Source organism: Agelaius phoeniceus, chromosome 17, assembly GCF_051311805.1.
Source record: "Agelaius phoeniceus isolate bAgePho1 chromosome 17, bAgePho1.hap1, whole genome shotgun sequence".
NCBI lineage: Eukaryota > Metazoa > Chordata > Aves > Passeriformes > Icteridae > Agelaius > Agelaius phoeniceus.
The window spans coordinates 7,952,759-7,972,377 of record NC_135281.1 but is presented as its reverse complement, the minus strand read 5'-3'; the positions used below and the strand labels follow the sequence as shown (position 1 = coordinate 7,972,377).

The 19,619-nt window shown below is 41.7% G+C and overlaps 1 protein-coding gene across 1 annotated transcript; it reads right to left on the bottom strand.

Moving 5' to 3' along the window:
* Window positions 1–3,788: 3,788 nt before the first annotated feature.
* Window positions 3,789–16,567, bottom strand: LOC129127849 (protein-glutamine gamma-glutamyltransferase 6-like). Its single transcript, XM_054644734.2, has 13 exons — window positions 16,561–16,567; window positions 14,442–14,615; window positions 13,627–13,866; window positions 9,797–9,915; window positions 9,419–9,544; window positions 9,103–9,283; window positions 8,712–8,847; window positions 8,243–8,346; window positions 7,906–8,148; window positions 6,924–7,241; window positions 5,805–5,968; window positions 4,965–5,089; window positions 3,789–3,939 (listed from the first exon to the last, which is right to left on the bottom strand). Exons 1-13 carry the CDS (start codon window positions 16,565–16,567, stop codon window positions 3,789–3,791), a joined length of 2,088 nt encoding a protein of 695 aa, XP_054500709.2.
* Between the last annotated feature and the right edge of the window lie 3,052 nt (window positions 16,568–19,619).

The following is a 19,619-nucleotide window of genomic DNA, read 5'->3' as shown; positions in this document are numbered from 1 at the left end:
GGGCACATGGAGTCAGGGTTTGAAAAGGGGTCAGTTTGCCTTGCTGCACTTTGTCCATCTGTATCCTGAGTGCCCAGGCTCTGCAGGGCAGGGAGCACCACGGGTTGGGCTGGGCAGGGATGCAGGAAACAGAGCATTTTGCACATTTGTAAATAAAAATGTCATGCATAGAGGATTTAATGGTAACCCATGATATTAGTGAGGCTCTGATGTTAAAGGACCCTAACAGTGCTGCTAAAGACTGTCACAATGGAATGTCACAGGCAAGGACAAGATGTCCCTCAGAGGAAGAGGGGAAGTGAGCAGAAGCAGGAAAGATAAAGGCGGCAGTGGCTAGCATTGGTTTGCTTTAACAAGTTGCTACATCAATAGTTTGATTTGCCTTGTGAAGTTCATGGCTACACAGGCATTTCCAGACAATTTGTGCAAGAGATCAGAAAGAAAAGTTCCATATATGTGGCAAGAGCACAGTAAAGCTCGATGCCAATCTTTTCTCTATGTGAATCTCAAATTTATCCTTGTTTTGATCTTCACAGTGTCAATTTCAATCTTATAATTTCTTTTTCTTCTTTCAGTGCCTGTGAGGAAAACTTACTTTCTGTAATTCTGTCAGTGTACAATTGGCCAAAAATGTGTTTGAGTGTCCATGCTGTAATGGACAGACACTGGGAGCATGCTCAGGAGGAAAAGCCTGGTGGTCACTGCTGAAGCTGCTGACCATGGTGCACACAGGGCTCTCTTTGACTGAAAGCTGAAGCTCTAACAGGAAAACATGTTTAGGCTAAACTGTGGAGTCTGTGTGTGAGTATTGCATGGTGCACGTGTCTGACTCGAGATCTTTACAGTCAGCATGAGAGTGAGCACAGAGAGTGCAATCCCAGACAGACAAACAGCACTCAGCTGGCAGAGCCCCTCTTGGGAGCCCAGAGACCCCCAAGGGACCTGGCTGAGGCCAGACTCCATTTGATCTTAGAGCCTGGGACTTCCATGTAGCAGTTTGATGCCCCAATCACTAGCCAATAGTTAATTAGGTGGCTGCAAAAGCACTGAGTAGAGCAGTTAACTGATATGATAGAAAAATATTTTCTTACTCTACTTTTCTGTGTTACTGGGAAAAAAAAAAAGGTTCAAGACTCATGATAATAAAAGAAAAAAGAAAATCAGTTCTAGTAGAAAAACCAATACACTTAACCTAAAAAAGCAAAGTTTCTGAGAGAGCAGCAAAATGTAATTGATCTTGTTTCCTCAGCAAATATTGCTCATCTGGATTGGAAGAGGATGTCTGGAGCCATCAGGCTGGATGAACTTACCTGCCATAAGGATTCCTTCTTCCTTTCCAGCCTCGTGCGTAGCTCAGGGTACAGTTACAACAGTGTGCAAGAACATGCTAAATCCTCTTCCAGCAGCACCAGTAATGAAAGGCTCAGGACTGGACTTGGCTACCTAGGCTGGAGTTTATACAAGCTGGGTGTGACCTGTGGTTGGTAGCTACTGTTTTTGTAGTGATATCCTACGTGAGCATCCACTGATGACTGCTTTAATTGCACAATCTTGAATCCAATTATCCTTATGTAAAACTGGTGAAGGACTGAGGAAAGATGAGAATCAGTATTCTGGCATTTTAGAGAGGAAAGCATCCAAAATTGGGTCTAATGAAGGAAATACTTTCTTAAGTAGACAGAAGCAACTTAATTTTAAATGGTTTGTTTTGTGTCATTTTAGGGTTTTGGGGACTGCATGTACAGAGGGCAAGTGTAGACTAATACACCTATGGTACAGCACAGCTGTGTGGGACATGGAGTGATCCAGGTAGATTTATAATAATTAGTGTTACTGCCAGTGGCTTTTCTTCCCCACTTTTTTTTTAAAAAGACATGAATCTGAAAATCTTACATATTACTGCATATAATTCATTCTGTCTTTGCCACATTATTGTAATAATCCTTCCCTCTCATTACGTGTTTCTGACATAATTATAATCTGCATAATATAATCTGCATTTCTTCTGTAAGGAGAAACACTTCCCAGGGAGGGGGCATTGTTGTGCAGTGGGACTGGGGCCTTGGTTAAGTAAAGAGAAGTCTTTAATGGCTGCCTCTGCTTCTAATAATTTTTCTTTGTAATTTGGTGCTCATCACACATGCACATAGTTTCTCTGTAGCTGTTTGGCATGGCAAGGTTGGTTGGGCCCTGGAGGAAGCTGCAGAGCTGCTCTTCTGGTGTGAGCCCTGCCCTCTGTAATTACAGCACCCTGCTCCTGCAGCTCCCTCCTGCCCTCTCCTCCCTCCTCCTGTGGAACAGCTTATCTCAACACATGCCCTGACAGTTTGTCCCAAGAGTAGGCTGCAGACTGCTCTGGACTTCCAGTGACTGTAATGAGGAGTAAGGGGTGTCAGGAGCAGGGTGAGCTCTTGTTTTCCTCACCTCTGCATCCTGCCTTGTGTCTTTTCTTCACTTCTGTTTTCTGTTTTGTTTCCACTTTCATATCAAATTGCCAGGAACCAAAAAGGTGAAGTAATTGCCTGCAGTTAAAACACATTTTTTAAGAAAGGGAACCTAAGGGGGTTTTTTTTATGGTTTCTTGTGTGTTTTGGTTTTTTTTCCGTAAAAATCTGTGATTGTATCTGGATCCTTCAGACTCTGAAACCTCAAACTCTGAACTGTCAGACAAAAATGCCCATGCCCATAACTCCCAACAGCTCTCTTCCAGTTTATTAATTTTGATTTAAACTTTTTGTAAGTCACACAGCAAATATAACTCTTCAGGCTTGGCAGAGCTGTTTGCACACCACCATTGCCTCACATCCTGCTCTCAGGGTGAGCTGGCAGCTCCTGAACCTGCTCAGTCATCACCTGGAGAGGCTGCAGGAGCAGGGAATCCTTACAGCCACTTAAGGGGGGCTTTCAGGGCAGACCTGGTACCTGGAGATGCTGGGATTGGGGGCCCACAAAAGAGGCTTCTGTCTGCAGACACTGACAAGTGTGGGGTCAGGGAAGGATTGAAGCCAGATGTGTTCCTTGTCCTCAGTGACCTTACACTGGTGGGCAGGAGGAGTTATTCACCTGGTTCTGCTGGGCTGCCACACTATTGCAAACCCTCCCCGTGCTCTGTGGGGCCTGGGACTCTGTCAGGCTGCATAAGAATTGAGTTACTGTTTTGAATATGTACATGAGTTCTCCACTCTGTGATGGGCCCGTGCCCACAGGCTACACAAATACTGCCAAGCATCACTTTTCCCATCCTCCCTAGGCTTTTTTCCTCCCCATTCATGGAGCTATAGGTGTCAAAAATACATATTAGATATTAGGTGAACAATGGAGAAAATGTTCCATTATTCTAGGTTAGTGGCTTGTGAAATGAAAAAAAATTCCTTTTCCTCAGTCTTGTGATTTCTTGTAATGCCCCCATAGAATGTATAAATCATTACAAAACAATACAGTTGAGAATGATTTTTATTTATTGCTGACAATTAGAATGTAGTCAAAAAGAGATTGTATTAATTATTTGATGGAAGAGTCAAAACTGGGAGCTTAACAGAATGAGATTTGAAAATAGTAAAACTATTTCTATAAAGAAGAGGCTGAATTTTTCTCTTGTCAGGGGGTGGGAGGGAAGAGAAATACAATGGGAGACTAAATAGTTAAGCACCATGAAAGCAGACTTGATTCTATTGCAATGTAAGAGGTCATCAATTTTTGTGCAAAGTTCTTTTCTGTCACCACTGTCCCTATACAGAGGAGAGTGTCTTGCTGTGTTAATGCTGAAATGGAAGGTTGATTCCATCACATTATGCAGGGGCTACTGCAATTGTTACAAATCCCTTAACGTGTGAAAATTTGTCACAAGAGAAGTCTACTTGCAGCTGTAAGGGCCCAGCCCTCCGAGGTGTGAACTCAAAATAAATTTTTGATCTCTCCCTCGGTGCCAGTCGTGCCAAACTGAAAAAAACAAAGCAAAAAAAGAATAGAAAAAGAAAAAAGAAATTAGTTCAGGCTTGCATTGTCTTTTATGAGATTTCCAAGAAACAGAACTGCAGTTCTGCAATCAGCCTTGGATTTTGAGAATTGCTTAGGGTTTGAGGCTTTGTGTAGACTAAGAAATGAGAAAGGATAGTACCATCTTACTATCAAATGGAATTATGGAAGAGAGAGTTGCAATGTCACAGCTTCATCTTAGGGCTGGATGCAAATTTGGATAGTCAGCACAAACTCAGAATAGAAAAACTTTGATGTCAAAGGTCAGTGCTCTGTCCAATGCCTGCTTGATTCATATCCATTTTGGCAATAATGATTTTTCTAATGGCCTCTGTGCTTTGGTTTGTATCTCCTTTTGGCCTAAATTGGCCTAGTCTTTTACTGGAACAATGTTTTCCTTTTTTTTAATGGATTATTAGGTCCAAATAGTTCCACAGCCAAAGCAAGTCAGGCTGTTTTACAATAGAAGAAGCTTTGAGAAATACAAACTATTACTCAACACTGAGCTGATCCATAAAGCAGCAGAGTCCAGAGGAAAAGAAAATAAAAAACAAGCACCAATTGCTTTTATGTTTTGAAAAGGCAAGTTTTTTCTTGCTTTAAAGGAGAACAGAGCTACTTTTTGTTTGGGCTGTACCAAGGGGAGCGTCTGACTTGTTTGCTTTAGCCTAATTATCTTTGTAGTACCAGGGTATTGTATATGAAAATAAAAACAGAATGCCAAACTGTAGAATAAGCTGCAGAGAGACAAAAGAATTTGACACGTGCATTTGCTTTCCCAGGAAAAAATAATGTTAGCAGGTTTGAGTTGTTAAGGAAGCTCTATGTGGGAAAAACACCACATGATTAAGAAATTATATGGTGTCACTTTTGTTTTCAGAAATAGAAAATATAAAAAAGACAAGTCAAGTGTGTTTTTTTCCCTTCTGTTTGAGAAGTCAGATGGGTGATGCTGGGGGCAGTGAGGGATTGCTGCAGGTTGCACTTACTTGATCTTGACCTGCTGGTTCATCAGGGTGACGAGCAGCACGCAGCGGCTGACGGGCTCCGGGAGGGGGTTGGCGTAGGAGATCTCCAGGGACACGGCTCTGTTCACCACAACCCTGCGGGGCACCTGAAGCACAAAACACCTTTCTGGTCACTCCCTGCGTTATGTTTCTGCTCCCTGGAGTCAGGGTTCAGGGGAGCTGCAAGTGGCACTTAGGTGACAAACATTATCTTTCCTCATGTTTGAAGCTGAATGTGACAAACATTACCTTTCCTCACGTTTGAAGCTGGATGTGGCTCAGCTCAATAGGGCTGTCCAGCTGTCTGCAATATTTTGTGCATCATTTCAGTAAAATAGGGCCCTGGCTCTACACAGACGTGTCCCATGAAACCTGTCTGATATTTTGGTTGCTGAATGGCTTTTTTTCTTTTTTGGCTCATAATTGATTAGGATTAAAGTGCTAAAACAAAATGAACTGGCTCTAGCACTGGTTAGAACTTAGGGTTTAAATCTGAATTTTGGCAATGTTCTTCAAGGACAATACAAACACTTGCCAATACATGGAATGAAAACAAGGACTGTGGAACATAAGGCAGTGGCTTGTGACTGGGAAAAAAGAAGGTAACAGAACTGTTTTGAAAAACAAGGCAGATTCAGGCCAAGGTTCAGAACTGGCCTCTCACATCCTTGCATTCTCAATTCAAGCAGGCAGAATTTTGGAACAACATTTGAAATGGCAGCCTAAATGCAATACATTTATCCCCAGATTCTCATCTTAAGATCTGAGCTCCAGAAAGACCTTTTAGCATCTGTTCAGAACATCAGGGAGAAAATTGTTCACCTTAATGATGATGTTTGTGTCCTCCAAAATGATTGTCTTCTCCACCAGCAGCTTCAGCCCTTGCGAGCGCAGGACTTCACACAAAGCAGTCACTTGGATCCTTTTGTCAGTGGTCAGATATTTTCCATAATGAGTATAAGGGATCTTTACCCGGATATGCTTCCCTAGAATTCAGACATATATTTAGGAACCGTTACGTTTTCAAAGCAAGCTAAAGAGAAAAGAGTTATAGTGAGGGGTTTTGTTAATTACTGAAGAGAAAAAATATGGCAGTGGAGTTTGTTTATATTTCCTTCTTGTGAGACTGATTGTGTATTTCCCTCTTCTGGTGATCCTTGCCTACTTTAACTCATTTGACCCTTACACTTTTGAATAGAGGATATTGGCCTGAAACTGAGGGAGTCTTCTTATCTGCATTTCACTGGATTCCTGACCCTTTGTATTGCTTATGATTAGAGGTATAACTATTTTAATCTATTCCCTCCTTAAATCCTTTTTATTTTACCTCAGTCAAGAAGAAATTTTGGGTCAAGTTTCACAGAGATCCTTTTCAAGTGACCTGGTCAGCTGCTCATTGTAGTCCTACAACTTTTCTGCTGTGTATGGGAAAAATGTTTATCTTTGTAGCTCCTGGGGATGAAAAAGATCTCTATAATAATTCCAATAGTCTTTACTCTTCAAAGGAGAGACAGAGTTTCACTGTAACTTTTAATCTCTTTCCTAGTTGATCTCTTTTCATGTGTTGCCTGTTGGGTGCCAGAAGGCACACATCAGACTTTTTTTACTGGTTAAGAGTAAGATGTGTTCCTATGTAACAATCAGCACACACACACATGCACATATACATACATACAGAAACCATGACACACACACATAGTGCTGCTTCTGGAGCCATAACATAAGTGTAGCCTCCTATGTAACATTTCGCGAGACATCCACTTAATGCTTGAACTAGTGAAAATTTTCAGAGGAAAAAAAATAACGTAAAAAGTACTCATAAACAATGAATAGCTGCACTAAGAGCTGATACTGGTATGGTAAGGATGCTTCTTCCTTCCAGTTGCCTTCCTGTGGCTGGAAGCAGAGCGATACTGGCTCTTTAGGGACATGAAAAGTTACCTTGTTTAGGACCAAGCTCCACAGCAGTGGCTGCCTTCAGGATCTCTGCCACTGCTCTCCTTGTGTACAGGATGGTGGAGGCGCTCATGTCCACCCTGATGCTCTTGCGGTCGGAGGAGAGGTTGTTGAGGACCAGGACCAGGTTAATGTCCTTGCCAAAAACTGGAGGTTCAGCCAGCTTGAATTTCCCAGCAATGCCAGGGTTTCTCATTGTCTCTGAAGATCTTCCCCCAGGAGAGTCTGTGTGTCCTTCTGTGACACTTATTCCCAATATCTTACTCAAGGCCTTTCGATAGACTCGTCTTTCCTCAGAAGAACCTGGTGGAAGCAGAGAATGAAGTAAAATTCTACTTTTGTTGCAAATGCACTTCCTCTCTGTAAAGGTTTTCAGACCAATACAGGGAATCAGCATCACTCAGAAATATGTGATACCTAAAAGCTCCCTGTATCTTCATTAAGCCTCCATTCAGGTTTTTCACAGGGGATATACCATGACAAGGTGAATAAATCACTAAAATGAAATATGATGCATTTGTATTTGTTTAGAAGTGAGATTTCTTTTTCTCTGGTCAGAACATGCAGTAATGTGCTAAGGGATACTCTGCTGATCTGATGGCAGCCAGCCTCTGTATTAATATGGTTGTACTAAAACACTGAGGAGTGAAACCCTGAGGGTTTGTTTGCCTTGGGTAGTAAAAGGTATTTTATAGCCCTGTTTTGTGTATGCATTAAATTTTTCACTTCTGTGGAAGGGACTTAAGTATATTTTGTATTGTCCCATAATAAGGAAGCTACTGAATGCACAAACCCAGAAATATAACACCCATTGTATTAAGAAAGTAATCTGAGCACACTGGCAGAAATATTTTCTGATGGCAGGGGAGAGATGTTTAAAGCAAGCAGGTTATTCATCTATGGCAGCTTCCCAGCACCAAGGATTCAGTAGGCAATAAAAGGAGATAATTTGTGCTAATTCCTCTACCTTCTGGATATTTGTAGTTAGCAGTGACATCCACACGGCCATTGCTGCCCACAGCTTTGGTGCTGATGGACCTGCCAATGATTTCAGTATCACAATAAACTCTTTTCTTGCTTCCATCATTGTACACAATCCACCTGTTGCAGTCGGCGTTCACCTCTGAGTACACAAACAAGGTGTCGTAATCCAGGTTGACTTCACCCTCTTTGATGGCTAACACAGATGCAGGGCCACACTGAAAAATTCCTAAAATGTAAAAAAAAAAATTAGGTTAAACTTTATTAGTTGTGCTCAGTTTGGAGAAGGACTCTTAAGTCAGGTTGGGAGCTTAGGCTGTTACCTCTGCTTTGTTCTTGTGGAGTTGCATCTAAAACCTGCCACCCATTGTATGCCCTTCCCAGGTCTGGGCGAATGAACCAGCTTTCATTCCAGACATGATAATCCCTGGAGACAAAGAACAATGTCTAAAAAGAACAATAATATAGAGTAGTCATGCAAACTTCCAATTGGAGATGAGTAGTGAATTCTTTTTAAAAAATTCTAAACTCTAAACTGAGGCACAAAGTGTCAAGTTACAGTACCTCTTTCAAAGGACAGATTTACTGCCTGCTTTTGAGGTATAGACCTCAGGGCAGGGAGGGAGAAAATAATAAAGTCTGTTGTTTGTTTGTTTTCCAAATGGATGTCTGCAGTATTAATGTAGATGGTTATATTACATTTTGCTCACTCAGTTGCTTTTGTACTACTAGTTTTTAGGTTTCCTAGATTCTCTCTATTGTTGCTGATGAGATGGAAGAAATTATATTTACCATGTGGAATCCTTGCTGATATTAAGACTCCTTCCAGAGCTGTCATAGTACTTATCGATACTCAGGTTTCTATCCACGTCATGGGCAGAGTTAAAATTTGAAACCAAACGAGTTGGAATCCCCAAGCACCTCAAAACTGAAATACATTTTATAAAAAAAACAAACGAGCAAGAAATGCAACAGAACCCACACAGCTTTGTGATTACAAATTACAAATTACAAACTTCAATGATTACAAATATCTGAGAAACGAAGTGTCTAAATCATTTGTGATTCTTCAGCATTCATGGTCTTCACAGTGTTGCTCCTTTTGTAGAAATTATTGCTTTGTAGTTTTGATAAAAGCAGAGGTCCCAACATTTCAGGCCAGCCCTCTATCCTGACAGCTTACCTGTGCACATGACACCTGCAAAGACCCAGCACTGGCCGTACTGCACAGGTCTGTAATTGTCCTGGCGCCATTTCTTGAGGATCACCACGCTGCCATCCCACCTGGAGGGGTTCTCATGCGAGTGGAAACTCCCTTGCCACTTCCCCAGGAGAACTCCATTGTCGTTATCATTTCCATTGATCTAACAGTGGGCAGAATGCACAAAGTGAATTGTCTGCCCTGCACTGTTTCTAGCTCATTTACTGCTCATGGCTGAGCCTCAGTGGTGCTTTCTGCTCACTCCTGTGGGGTTGGGGTTAAGTTTTCCATTCCTTACCATAGAACTGATGACTCTGCCCAAGTATTTGGGATCCCCTCTTCGGGACACATCCATGGCTGGGTCCTGACGGTAGTACAGGCTCAGATCAAGCATGGTGAGACAGATGTTTAGGAGGTCTTGAAACTGTGAGCAGATAAGATGCATTTTTAAGAAAATGGATGGTTTCACAAGCAGAATGAAAGGAGATTTTATTGCAGTTCCACCCTTCTGAGATATCCCAGCCCAAAGGTGATAGGGACAGTGTGGCACACTGTGAGCAAACCACAAGTAAGGCTACCCCGTTGGTGCAGTTATTATTATATAAACAGCAAATAATGATAAGATAAATGCTGTTGGAGACAGAATGAGAGTTCAAACAAATTCCTTGTGACTTACCTGTCCATAATACCACCCTCTTGCTTCAATGTACCTTGCATTGCCCACAAAGATTATTCCATTTTCATTTAGAACATATTCTTGTCTCTCGTTTTCATTGGACATGTAGACATCATCACCTGAAAACCAAGTTGGGCAGGCTTAAAGCTGAGAATACAAGCAATCTTTCAGAAACATTCCTGTCCTGATTTAGCAGGGAGAAAACCTCTCTTTGCAAAATAGATTGTTACAGCTCCATAAAGAGGTGCAGTTCAGTGGTAATGTCTGTTATTATATATGGTCAGGGAAGGTGTGGGAGGTGAAAGAAGGATCCATATTATATTACTTAACTTTTTTCCCTTACTTTTATTGTAGCCTTGTGTATTATCTAAATGTCCCCTGTCTGCACATTGTGTTTTTGTGAGGAAGATAGACAAAAGTCCAGGCGAGCTCACCACATTTTTCTGTCTTCTGAATGTAGTTAGAAATGGAACAGATTGAAAAAGATTTGAAAAGAACCCCACAAATGATATTTTTCTCTTTTTTCCAGATGCATTTTTCTTGTTTTAAGATTCCTAAATGAAGACCTTTGCTTGCCTGATCCAAAGTCCTGTCAGGAATGTTATTAGGACAACCTACTCAGCCATTCACTTGGAGTTCATTGTTCCTCATTGTTTTTCCAAGTTTATGGCACAGTATTTAGCTGCTATGACAGCATTGGTTCCCACAGAGGTTTAGTTTGTTTTGGTTACTCTTTAGGTAGCAATATCTGCTTAGCTCTGCTTTTAATTCCATAATGTCTAAAGATATTTTCTGAAAGGTTCAGGATTGTAGGAAATACATACAAAAAGATCAGCTTATCTATTTTATTGAATCAACTTCTTTACCTTCCTATAGGAACTTCCCATCCTTCCCTTCCTGCAAATAAAAAAATTGCAGTTTATTTTAAAAATTGTATCATGTGATAGAAATCTATTTTTGTGGTTGTTGTCCACACTTTTTAAGTTATATCATCACTGTTGATTCCTGAAGTTTTGGGGTAGCATGGACATGGAGACCTGTGTGCAGTTTCAGGTGCTGCACTTCCAGGTGTGGACCAGTTGGGAAAAGTGGGAGGAGCACTAAGAATGCTCAGCATTCCTGAAAATCTGAAGTATGAATTAACTCAGAATTATTTAAGGTAGGATATAAATGGGGGCAAGGAATGGGGCAAACATTGTAATTAATTCCAGAAATTCTTGTGAAGAGGATGGGGCAGGGGGAAATAAAATCTATTCTTGGTGTCTATCATACGTAGGATGAGAAATTATATACTGAAGTCAAAGCAAGAAAGATTTGGTTAGTTAATAGGATAAAGATCTAATAGAAAGGCTTGTGCTTTATTGGAGGGAATTGCCAGGGGAGGTGCTGGAGGTTCCCTAATGTCTGGTCATTGAGAAGGAATTCAAGACCTCTCAGGAATGACCTAAGTGCTGAACTGAGCCTTCCTTAGAGACCTGCTGTGGGACTAGATGACTTTCTAAGATCCTTCTACCTCTGTGATTTAATTATTCTGAGCAATCTAAATGTCCTTGTATAATCACTTCAAGAACATTTTTTTTCCTAAAGTTTATGTGCTCTCAATAAACCTTTATAGCTTACTAAACTAGATTTTTTTTTGTCCAGAAGACTTTTCATGTATTAATTTATCCTAGTAACCCTTCACTGAACATGGTTTAATTCTTGTCATCTCATCCAATGGCATTAACATTTAAATCTGTATAACTATTTTCTCTTATACAGCTTAAGATTGCATTTCCTTTTTCAGGGCCATTTCACTTTGTTGAAATGTGTTCACTGTGTTCACTTTTTGTTCTTTGATTAACAAGGGCTTTCACATTCTTCATGATTTCCAGGTGATAAGTCTGTCACTGAAATCGTTGTTATTTCTCCCTAGAGGTGTGGTCTTTTATTTCCTATTATAATATCTTATTTCTTCTCACCTTCTCCACTCTCTAAGGTCAGCCAGTTATTTCTGTGTGTTGTCCCAGCCCATCTGGTCATGGACAATGCTGTTTAATGTCACTGTGCCAAAGTCAGTGATGAATTATTTCATCTGTGTGTTTTTTCAGATGACACTTAAGGATCCACTCTCTAGTAGCTTTGCTCCAATCCAATATTTTTTCTTTCCTCTCTAGTCCTGACTGTTTTCTTATAAGTAGTTTTTTATTGATATTACAGTTAATGAATTAATTTCTGTATTCCTCAGCTTAAGGACTAATCTCCCACCTGGAACATTATCTAGAGACCAGATTTGCCATTTATCCTTTGCCAAGAAAATAAATTTCCCATTTCCCTTCTGCTATGGCACTTACAATAGTGGTAACATTCCCTCAAACTGAATCTGTTCCTGTTTTTCAGGATCAGGAACTATCACACTCTGCAGAACTTATTCAGCAGCATCCTTCATTCAGCATTAAGGATACTCCCTTTTATCTGTCAGTAGCCAATGCATCATCTGGTAAATCTGGAGGACTCTTCCACAAAATCATTAGTTTAAAATTGCAATGGGCACAGCTTAATTTGTCTGTTTTCATCTGAGAAGAGTTTGGTCTCTTGTGCACCACAGCCACGCTGGTGCTCCAGCTCAGGAGCTGTCACATATTGCTGTCCCTGCAGTGTGGTTTCCATCAATTACAACTCACACACAAATTATTTTTCAGAGGTTTCTGGGGAGGTTTTTTCCCCTCAGGACTGTGCAGAGATGGTCTGAGTTTCCTGAACATATTTGTGTAATTATTTCTGTCTTCCAGGACTGCTGAGCTAATTAGCAGCTTTTTCATCTTGGCTATTGACGCATTTCTTAGTGGCTCTTGACTAACATATGGTCATGGAAAAAAATAGTGGATGATTGTGGCTACTTTTCTCTTATGAGCTGTTTACTCACTGGGAGGGCTAGGAGTTCTCTTAGCACCAGGTTGTCACATTTTCAGGCTAATCCAGGTTTCTAGACTATTGCATAGTTGCAAAATATGAGGTGAGAAATTTGCAGCCTCAGCATGTTGCAGGAGAAATGCAGAAAAGTTGGAGAAACAAGAGATGTCCATTTTCAACCCAAAAGAAGAGCATGGGAATGGGACAGGAGGCAGCAGTGTGTGCTTGTCACCCACAATGCCAACCACATCCTGGGCTGCACCAACAGGGCTGGGCAGCAGGCTGAGGGAGGGGATTCTCCCCCTTGACCCTGCCTTTGTGAGACACCACCTGGAACACTGCATCCAGCTCTGGGCTTCTCAGCACAAGGAGCTATTGGAGGAGCTGTTAGAGCCTCCAGAGGAGGCCGCAGAGCTGCTCTGAGGTCTGGAGCCCTCTGCTCTGGAGCGGGGCTGGGAGAGCTGGGGGTGTTCATCTGGGGAAGGGAAGGCCCCAGGAAGAGCTCGTTGTGGCCTTCCAGTGCCTTAAGGGCTTATAAAAAGGAGGGAGAGCAATGCTTTACATGGACTGAGAGTGATAGGACAAGGGGGAGCTGTTATATCCTAAAAAAGGAGAAATTCAGATTAGCTGTTAGGAAGAAATTCTTTACCAGAGGGCAGTGATGCACTGGAAGAATTTGCCCAGAGAAGGCCTTGTCTCCAGAAAAAGTGATCTGCTCAGTTCTGAAGGGCCTGTGATACAACCCCATGTAGCACATTGTGTTAGGGTTCCAAGGGGGTGGCAGCAGATTTTTAATGCAGTGAAACCAGACCTCTGAGCACAGAGCTGCGATTGCAGCCTCTGGTGACCCAAAGAGAGACAGCCTGAGGGAGCAGCTCTGTGCAGGCAGGAAAGCAACACGGCCAGCTCCGTCCAAGAGGGAAGGCATTGGCACCTACCTGGGCACCAGGGGTTGAAGAGCAGCACAAACTGGCCCAGGTATCTGGAGAAGATCTTGTTGCCTGCGGTGACGCGGAGGGTGAGGTTGTAGCGCCCGATGACGGCGTTGGCCGGGCTGGCAATGGTGAAGTTCATGGCTGCAGAGTCACTGGGTCCCTGGGCAGCACTCCAGCCACTGGCCCCCGCCTCAGAGAGGCTGAATGCTGCCCTGGTGCGATGGGACTCCGAGGGGGACGGCCCTGCCAGAGAGAAGGAGTCACTGCTTTCCATCCCAGAGCGTGGTTTCAACATTTGTGGTGGTGCTCACAGGGGTCCCAGGATGAGGGAAGAGATGGGAATCTTGACTCCATGTTTCAGAAGGCTGATTTATTATTTTATGATATATATTATATTAAAAGAAAATTTTATATTAAAACTATACTAAAAGAATAGAAGAAAGGATTTCATCAGTAGGCTAGCAAAGAATGGAATAATAGTAAAATCTTGTGACTGCTCACAGCCTAAACACAGGTGGCTGTTATTGGTCATCAAGTAAAAACAATTTCACTTGTTGGGTAAACAATTCCAAAGCAGCAAAACATGAAGAAGCTGAAGCTTCCCAGCTTCTCAGGAGAAAATATACTAACAAAAGGATTTTTCATAAAATATGTCTGTGACAAACATTAACCTCACACTTGAAATTGAACACATTGGGGTCCAGGAAGCACTAAAAATACAGGCAGAAAAATCGTATGTCTGAATAAAATAAGGACAGAACTACAAGGAGTAAAGATCACAGCTCTCTGAGAACATGGATCAGCCATGGGAGTGTTACCTATTTCAGTGACAAAGCCCAGGCTCTCCCCATTCTGCCTTGGCCTGTTGAAGTACAGGGTGATATTGAAGGGCTGTCCTCGCCTCACAGTCAGCTCAGTGTTGGCATATCTGTCAGTGTGGTGGTTGGCTGCATTCACTGATGGCTGCCAGCTGATGTGTGTTGGGGTCAGGTCTGTAAAACACAAGAAAGGTCATGAAGAAGCAAGTCAGGTCTATAAAACACAAGAAAAGTCATGAAGAAGCAACTGGCATGAGGTCATTTGCTGTGTAGTGGCAGGGTGAGGTTACTAAGAGTAATTACCTTTTGTGGGAGGAAGTACAACTTAAAAGCTGATGCCCCATTAAATTAAGTCTATTGGTCAATAATGGAACTATTTCCTTGGGTTTTGTTAAAGAGCCCTCATACAGAGCACTTATGTACTCCCTATACAGGGTTGGATGCTCTTTTACCACTGGACTTAAAAAGAAATTTACAGGAGCAAATTGGTGTCATTTCATAATCAGCACCAAAGAAAGTGTCCTGTAGACCCTCTATGTTTTCAACATACATATTTTTAGGGTCACAGGAATGGCAATTAGGACATCTTTTCCTGCTTAGATCCTGATGCCATTTGGCTTAGATGCAAGGAAAAATGCATAGTGAGAGATCATCGGTCTTATATGGATGAACAAGAGGTATTTGAGGACATGCTGAAGCTTTTGACAAATCAATCCATCTGTCTGAGTTTAGCTCTGCTCAAACTCCAGCTGGACCACTGGAGTTCCTGTTCTAGTGGGCAGTAATTTCATGTCATAGAAGAATTCTTGCAGTGTGCTTGGAGTTCTCTGATATTGTGTCCTCCTGCACACATGCTGTTATTATGGTCTGTGATTTAAAACCCATAAAGTGGTTCCTGACACCTCAAATGCTAAACTGCCTTGTTGGCAAGCAAATATGAATATGATATTCCTTGCAAGATTGTTTTCCCTTCCCTGTTTTCTTGCCAGGCTCAAACCTGAGCAGTTATGCTGTCTCTGGGAATGCTGAGAAGCACCTTCTGCGTTTATATCTGCCCTGGGAGACTCTACAAAATACACCTGGAGCATTGTGCTCCAAGTTTTGACAAATGCTCAGGGCAAGTACCTTGGTGAAGGCTCTTCCAAGTCATTTTTATTAAAATGTCATAAGTGCAATGAAGCTGAGGGTGGGGGGAATGGGGACAGGATGGGGACACATGACCACCACCATTTTAAAGGGAAATCAAAGGAAAACAATAATAACAACAAAAAGAATAGGATGGACAGGATGGATTAATGCCTATGCAATATTATTGTAGGGACCTTCAAACAAGCTTCTAGGTCTATACCACAGAGTTTATCAGTAAAATACTAAGTCAGATCTGAAACAATATATCTGCATATAAACCACAATTTGTATCTAATCCTTGAAGAAGAAGTAAGAGTAATTTTGCAAAAAGTGTTATAATTAAATTTAAGGAAGATTTTTTTTTGTAGTTTAAGACCACAAAGAGGTAATGTGAGAAAGTATTGATGGGCTGAAAAGGAGAATTTTTAGCATGAATGTATGGGACAACAGCAAATTGCAGTTAGCTGCTGCTTGCCCTGCAAAGCTGATTTGTAAATGTTTTTTTCAGCATGAAATGAGAAAGAACCCTCCTATCCAATTCCCCAGCTCAATAATCATCTTCATTTGAAACTTGAAAAAGCAGAGATGCTCTCAATTGCTATTTTCCTTTGGTAGGATTTTAATGTATTTTTGAATTCCCATCTATAGATTCCATGCTCACAGCTTCATTAGAATGGATTACACAAAATTTTGTTAATACCAAGCATAACACATCTCTGACAAAGCATTTAAAAAATGATACCTTTTCAAGTAATGAAAATTTCTTTTCTCCTCCATGTCCCAATATCCTCTGTTTAACTCAAAAATTATTCTCAAACAAGTCTTAATAATAACAACATTAAAACTTTGAAAATGAAGTGCAAGAACAAATTACAATATAAAATTACTTTCAGATAAGAAATCTGAGCAGATACCTACAGGGCATGAATCCTGAGGAAACAGCCCTGAGTAAATATCTGCTGAAGGGAAGCAAATGACTTGCAGAACTCACCTGCCATTCCCTCAGCTTATTAGAATTGCATGCAACTTCTACTTTGCTCTTCAAGGATGTCCAAGTCACATCAATCATAAAAAGGAAAAACCCAGCAATCTTTTCGGGCTGTCAGCTGAAATTGGAGAGAAGGGAGAGGTACTTAGCAGTTGTTATTAATACCTGTAAAGTTGTCAAACGAATTAACTGGTTCCTATAATATGTGTCTGTCTAATGCCAGAGTTCCTACTCAACGTGGGTGTAATTATGGGAGGAGATACCAAAATTATTTACTCAGAGGAAATGCATGCTCTTGAATCCCAAGAGAAGAAGAACTTCCTACAAAGATAATAGGTGTGCCATGAATAAGTTATCTTTAAGGATGAGGAAATGGGGAGCGTGGTGGGACGTAAAAGCTGTCTGAAGGAAAAAGGAGCATTTCCTGATGACTTAACTTCCAAGTTGGTTAATGTCACTTCTGGGTTTGTCCAATAGCTGTGGGTTGGTTTCAGAGGGTTTTTTTTGGTCTAATATTATTTCCAATGCCTTCTGACAAATAAAATTATAAGCTCCCACTAGAAACAATATGTGTTTACCTGTTAAGTTAGCTCCATATATTAGTATTTCCCAAAAGTTTTATTTCAAAAAGAACTCACAAACTAATAACCTTGAGTACTTTTTGTCAGCAAAAACTTTAAGCCTGTCCATTTTAACAACCATGACTTTTTGGGTTTATGAATACATTTATTTTTGGTGTTGTACCATCACTTTGTAAAATAGTACAAGTAATAAAATTATGTCATTTTGAAGAGGATTGCTTGCTTAAGATTCTGCAGCCCCACTGATCATGTTCTAGCACTCAGTCATTTATTTAAAAATAAATTAGTCTGAATTTTAAGTTACAGAGAAAGAAAAACTAACTGAAATAGCAAAAGTTAAGCTCCTGCAGCTGTTTCTAAGGTTAATTTTACAAGACAGGCTTTGTACCTTTTTGAGAAATGTTGCTTTCCTATTACAAAGCCCAAGAATATTTACTAATGTGACAGTCATGCCAGCCCTATCCCAAAGCCTTTCCCACCAGGCAGCAGCACACCTGGCACAGCACATCTCCACTTACATTATAATTCAGCGGTTCCTCCTTCCCTTGGAAGTTTCCAGGATGTTCAGGCTGTCAAAGCTTCTTCCGGGAATCACCTCAAATGGGGTTTGATTGCTGTCCAGAGCTACTTCAGTTGGTCTTTTTCTCTTTTCCTTAATTCATATTCCTTGGAAACCATAAGAGCCACAAGCCTCTGATGTTGCCCGGTCTTCACACAGGGCCCTAGTGACAAACCGCATCGACCAGTTCTTAAGTTCAGGTGCTGGGTACTTACAGTGATTGCCTCAGATGTTACACATTGCTCCCACTGGCATTTGACTGTTTCCTTTCTTCTTCCTTGCTGCTCACACACACGTAATTAAGTCTCAGAACACTTTTTCTGTCTTGGCTGTAACCACCTCCTTTGCCTCTGCGAGGCACGCCCACAGTGGAGCTCACCGAGCCACCAGGACCTCTCTGAGCCTGGCCTACATCCCAAACTGGCACCTGCCAGTCTCACCTTCACCACAGCAAAGCAGCAGCAGCTGCTGTTGCAATCCCTTTGGAATGCAGCAGTCATGGTTCCTAAGTGACTAATGACTGAACGTTGTCACAGGTGTTTTTCCTAGCTCAATTCCACCCACCCGCCATCCAAAATGGTTCAAAATACTTCGTTCCTCTTTTCCCCTTGTATCAGTGTCTTGGAATTGCAGTTCAGTTTGCTAACTTTCAGAGAAAAACTTGTAGATTTTATTTATCTCATTTATAATTTTGTCTACTGTTCATATCCTCAGAGTAACTAAATCCACCTAACAATTGTCTTGTTACTACTTTTTGCTACAAAGAGGAAAGCAATTTAAATTCCACAAAAAAAACCCCATTGAAGAATGTCCTCCATAAGTCTGTATTGAAGTTGTCTTTTACTCACACTCATTAACTTCATGTGCAGGGAGTGTTGCTGGGGAGGGTCTGATTTTAAAATTTCTATCATTTCTGCTTGTGCAATTCACTTGACTTTAGCACAATCTGGGTGTTTCACACACACAAGAGATGTAAAAGTATGTCATTTAGTGTATATCTGCATTCTAAACTCAAGGTTGTGCTTGAGTTTGAACTTCTGCTGTGGTTTACTGTAGCCCAGAGGAGGCCACCAAGATGATCAGAGATATGGTGCTCCTCTCCTGTGAGGAAATCTGAGGGAACTGGGTTTCTTCAGCCTGGAAAAGATAATTTGGGTGATCTAATTGTGGCCTGCCTGTATCTGAAGGGAGCCTACCAGGAAGATGGAGAGAGACTTGTTACAAGGGTGTGGAGTGACAGGACAAGGGGGAATGGCTTCAAACTGACACAGACTAGGTTTAGATTGGATATTAGGAAAAAAAATCTTCTCTGTGAGGGTGCTGAGGCCTTGGCACAGGTTGCCCAGAAGAGCTGTGGCTGCCTCATCTCTGGAATCATTCAAAGCCAGCTTGAAAATGACTCTGAGAAACCTGGTCTGGCGAAAAGTGTCCCTGCCCACAACAGGGGGATTGGAACCAGATTATCTTTGGGGTCCCTTCCAACCCAAGCAGTTCCGTGAATCTGTGATTTTCACAATGAGAGCTCTTGGCAAGCCTTGAGGAGCACCAGGAGAAAAGAGGAGGAACCACTGTGGGCTCCTTGCACAGCCTCTGTAGCTCACCCCGTTTGCTGTCCATGTGGTCTCACACTGACATCCTGCCATGGCAGCACGAAACAGGGGGGCTGCAGGTGCCCTGCTACAGCAATTTTGCTGGCTGCAAGGACAAAAGTACTTCATAACCAGTGTGCTCTTGTGTTCCTGAGCAGTGAGAAGCCCTTGTGACAGGTCACAGTACAGTGATCAGTGTGGTGGAGGCTGGGGCACAGAATTAAGGTTTGGTTGCTTCCTGGCCCAACAGTGCCAGGGCAGCAGCTTGTCTTTCCATCCACTTTACCTACACAGTCATTTTTAGTCAGAGCTTGAGTTACTGTTACACAGTTA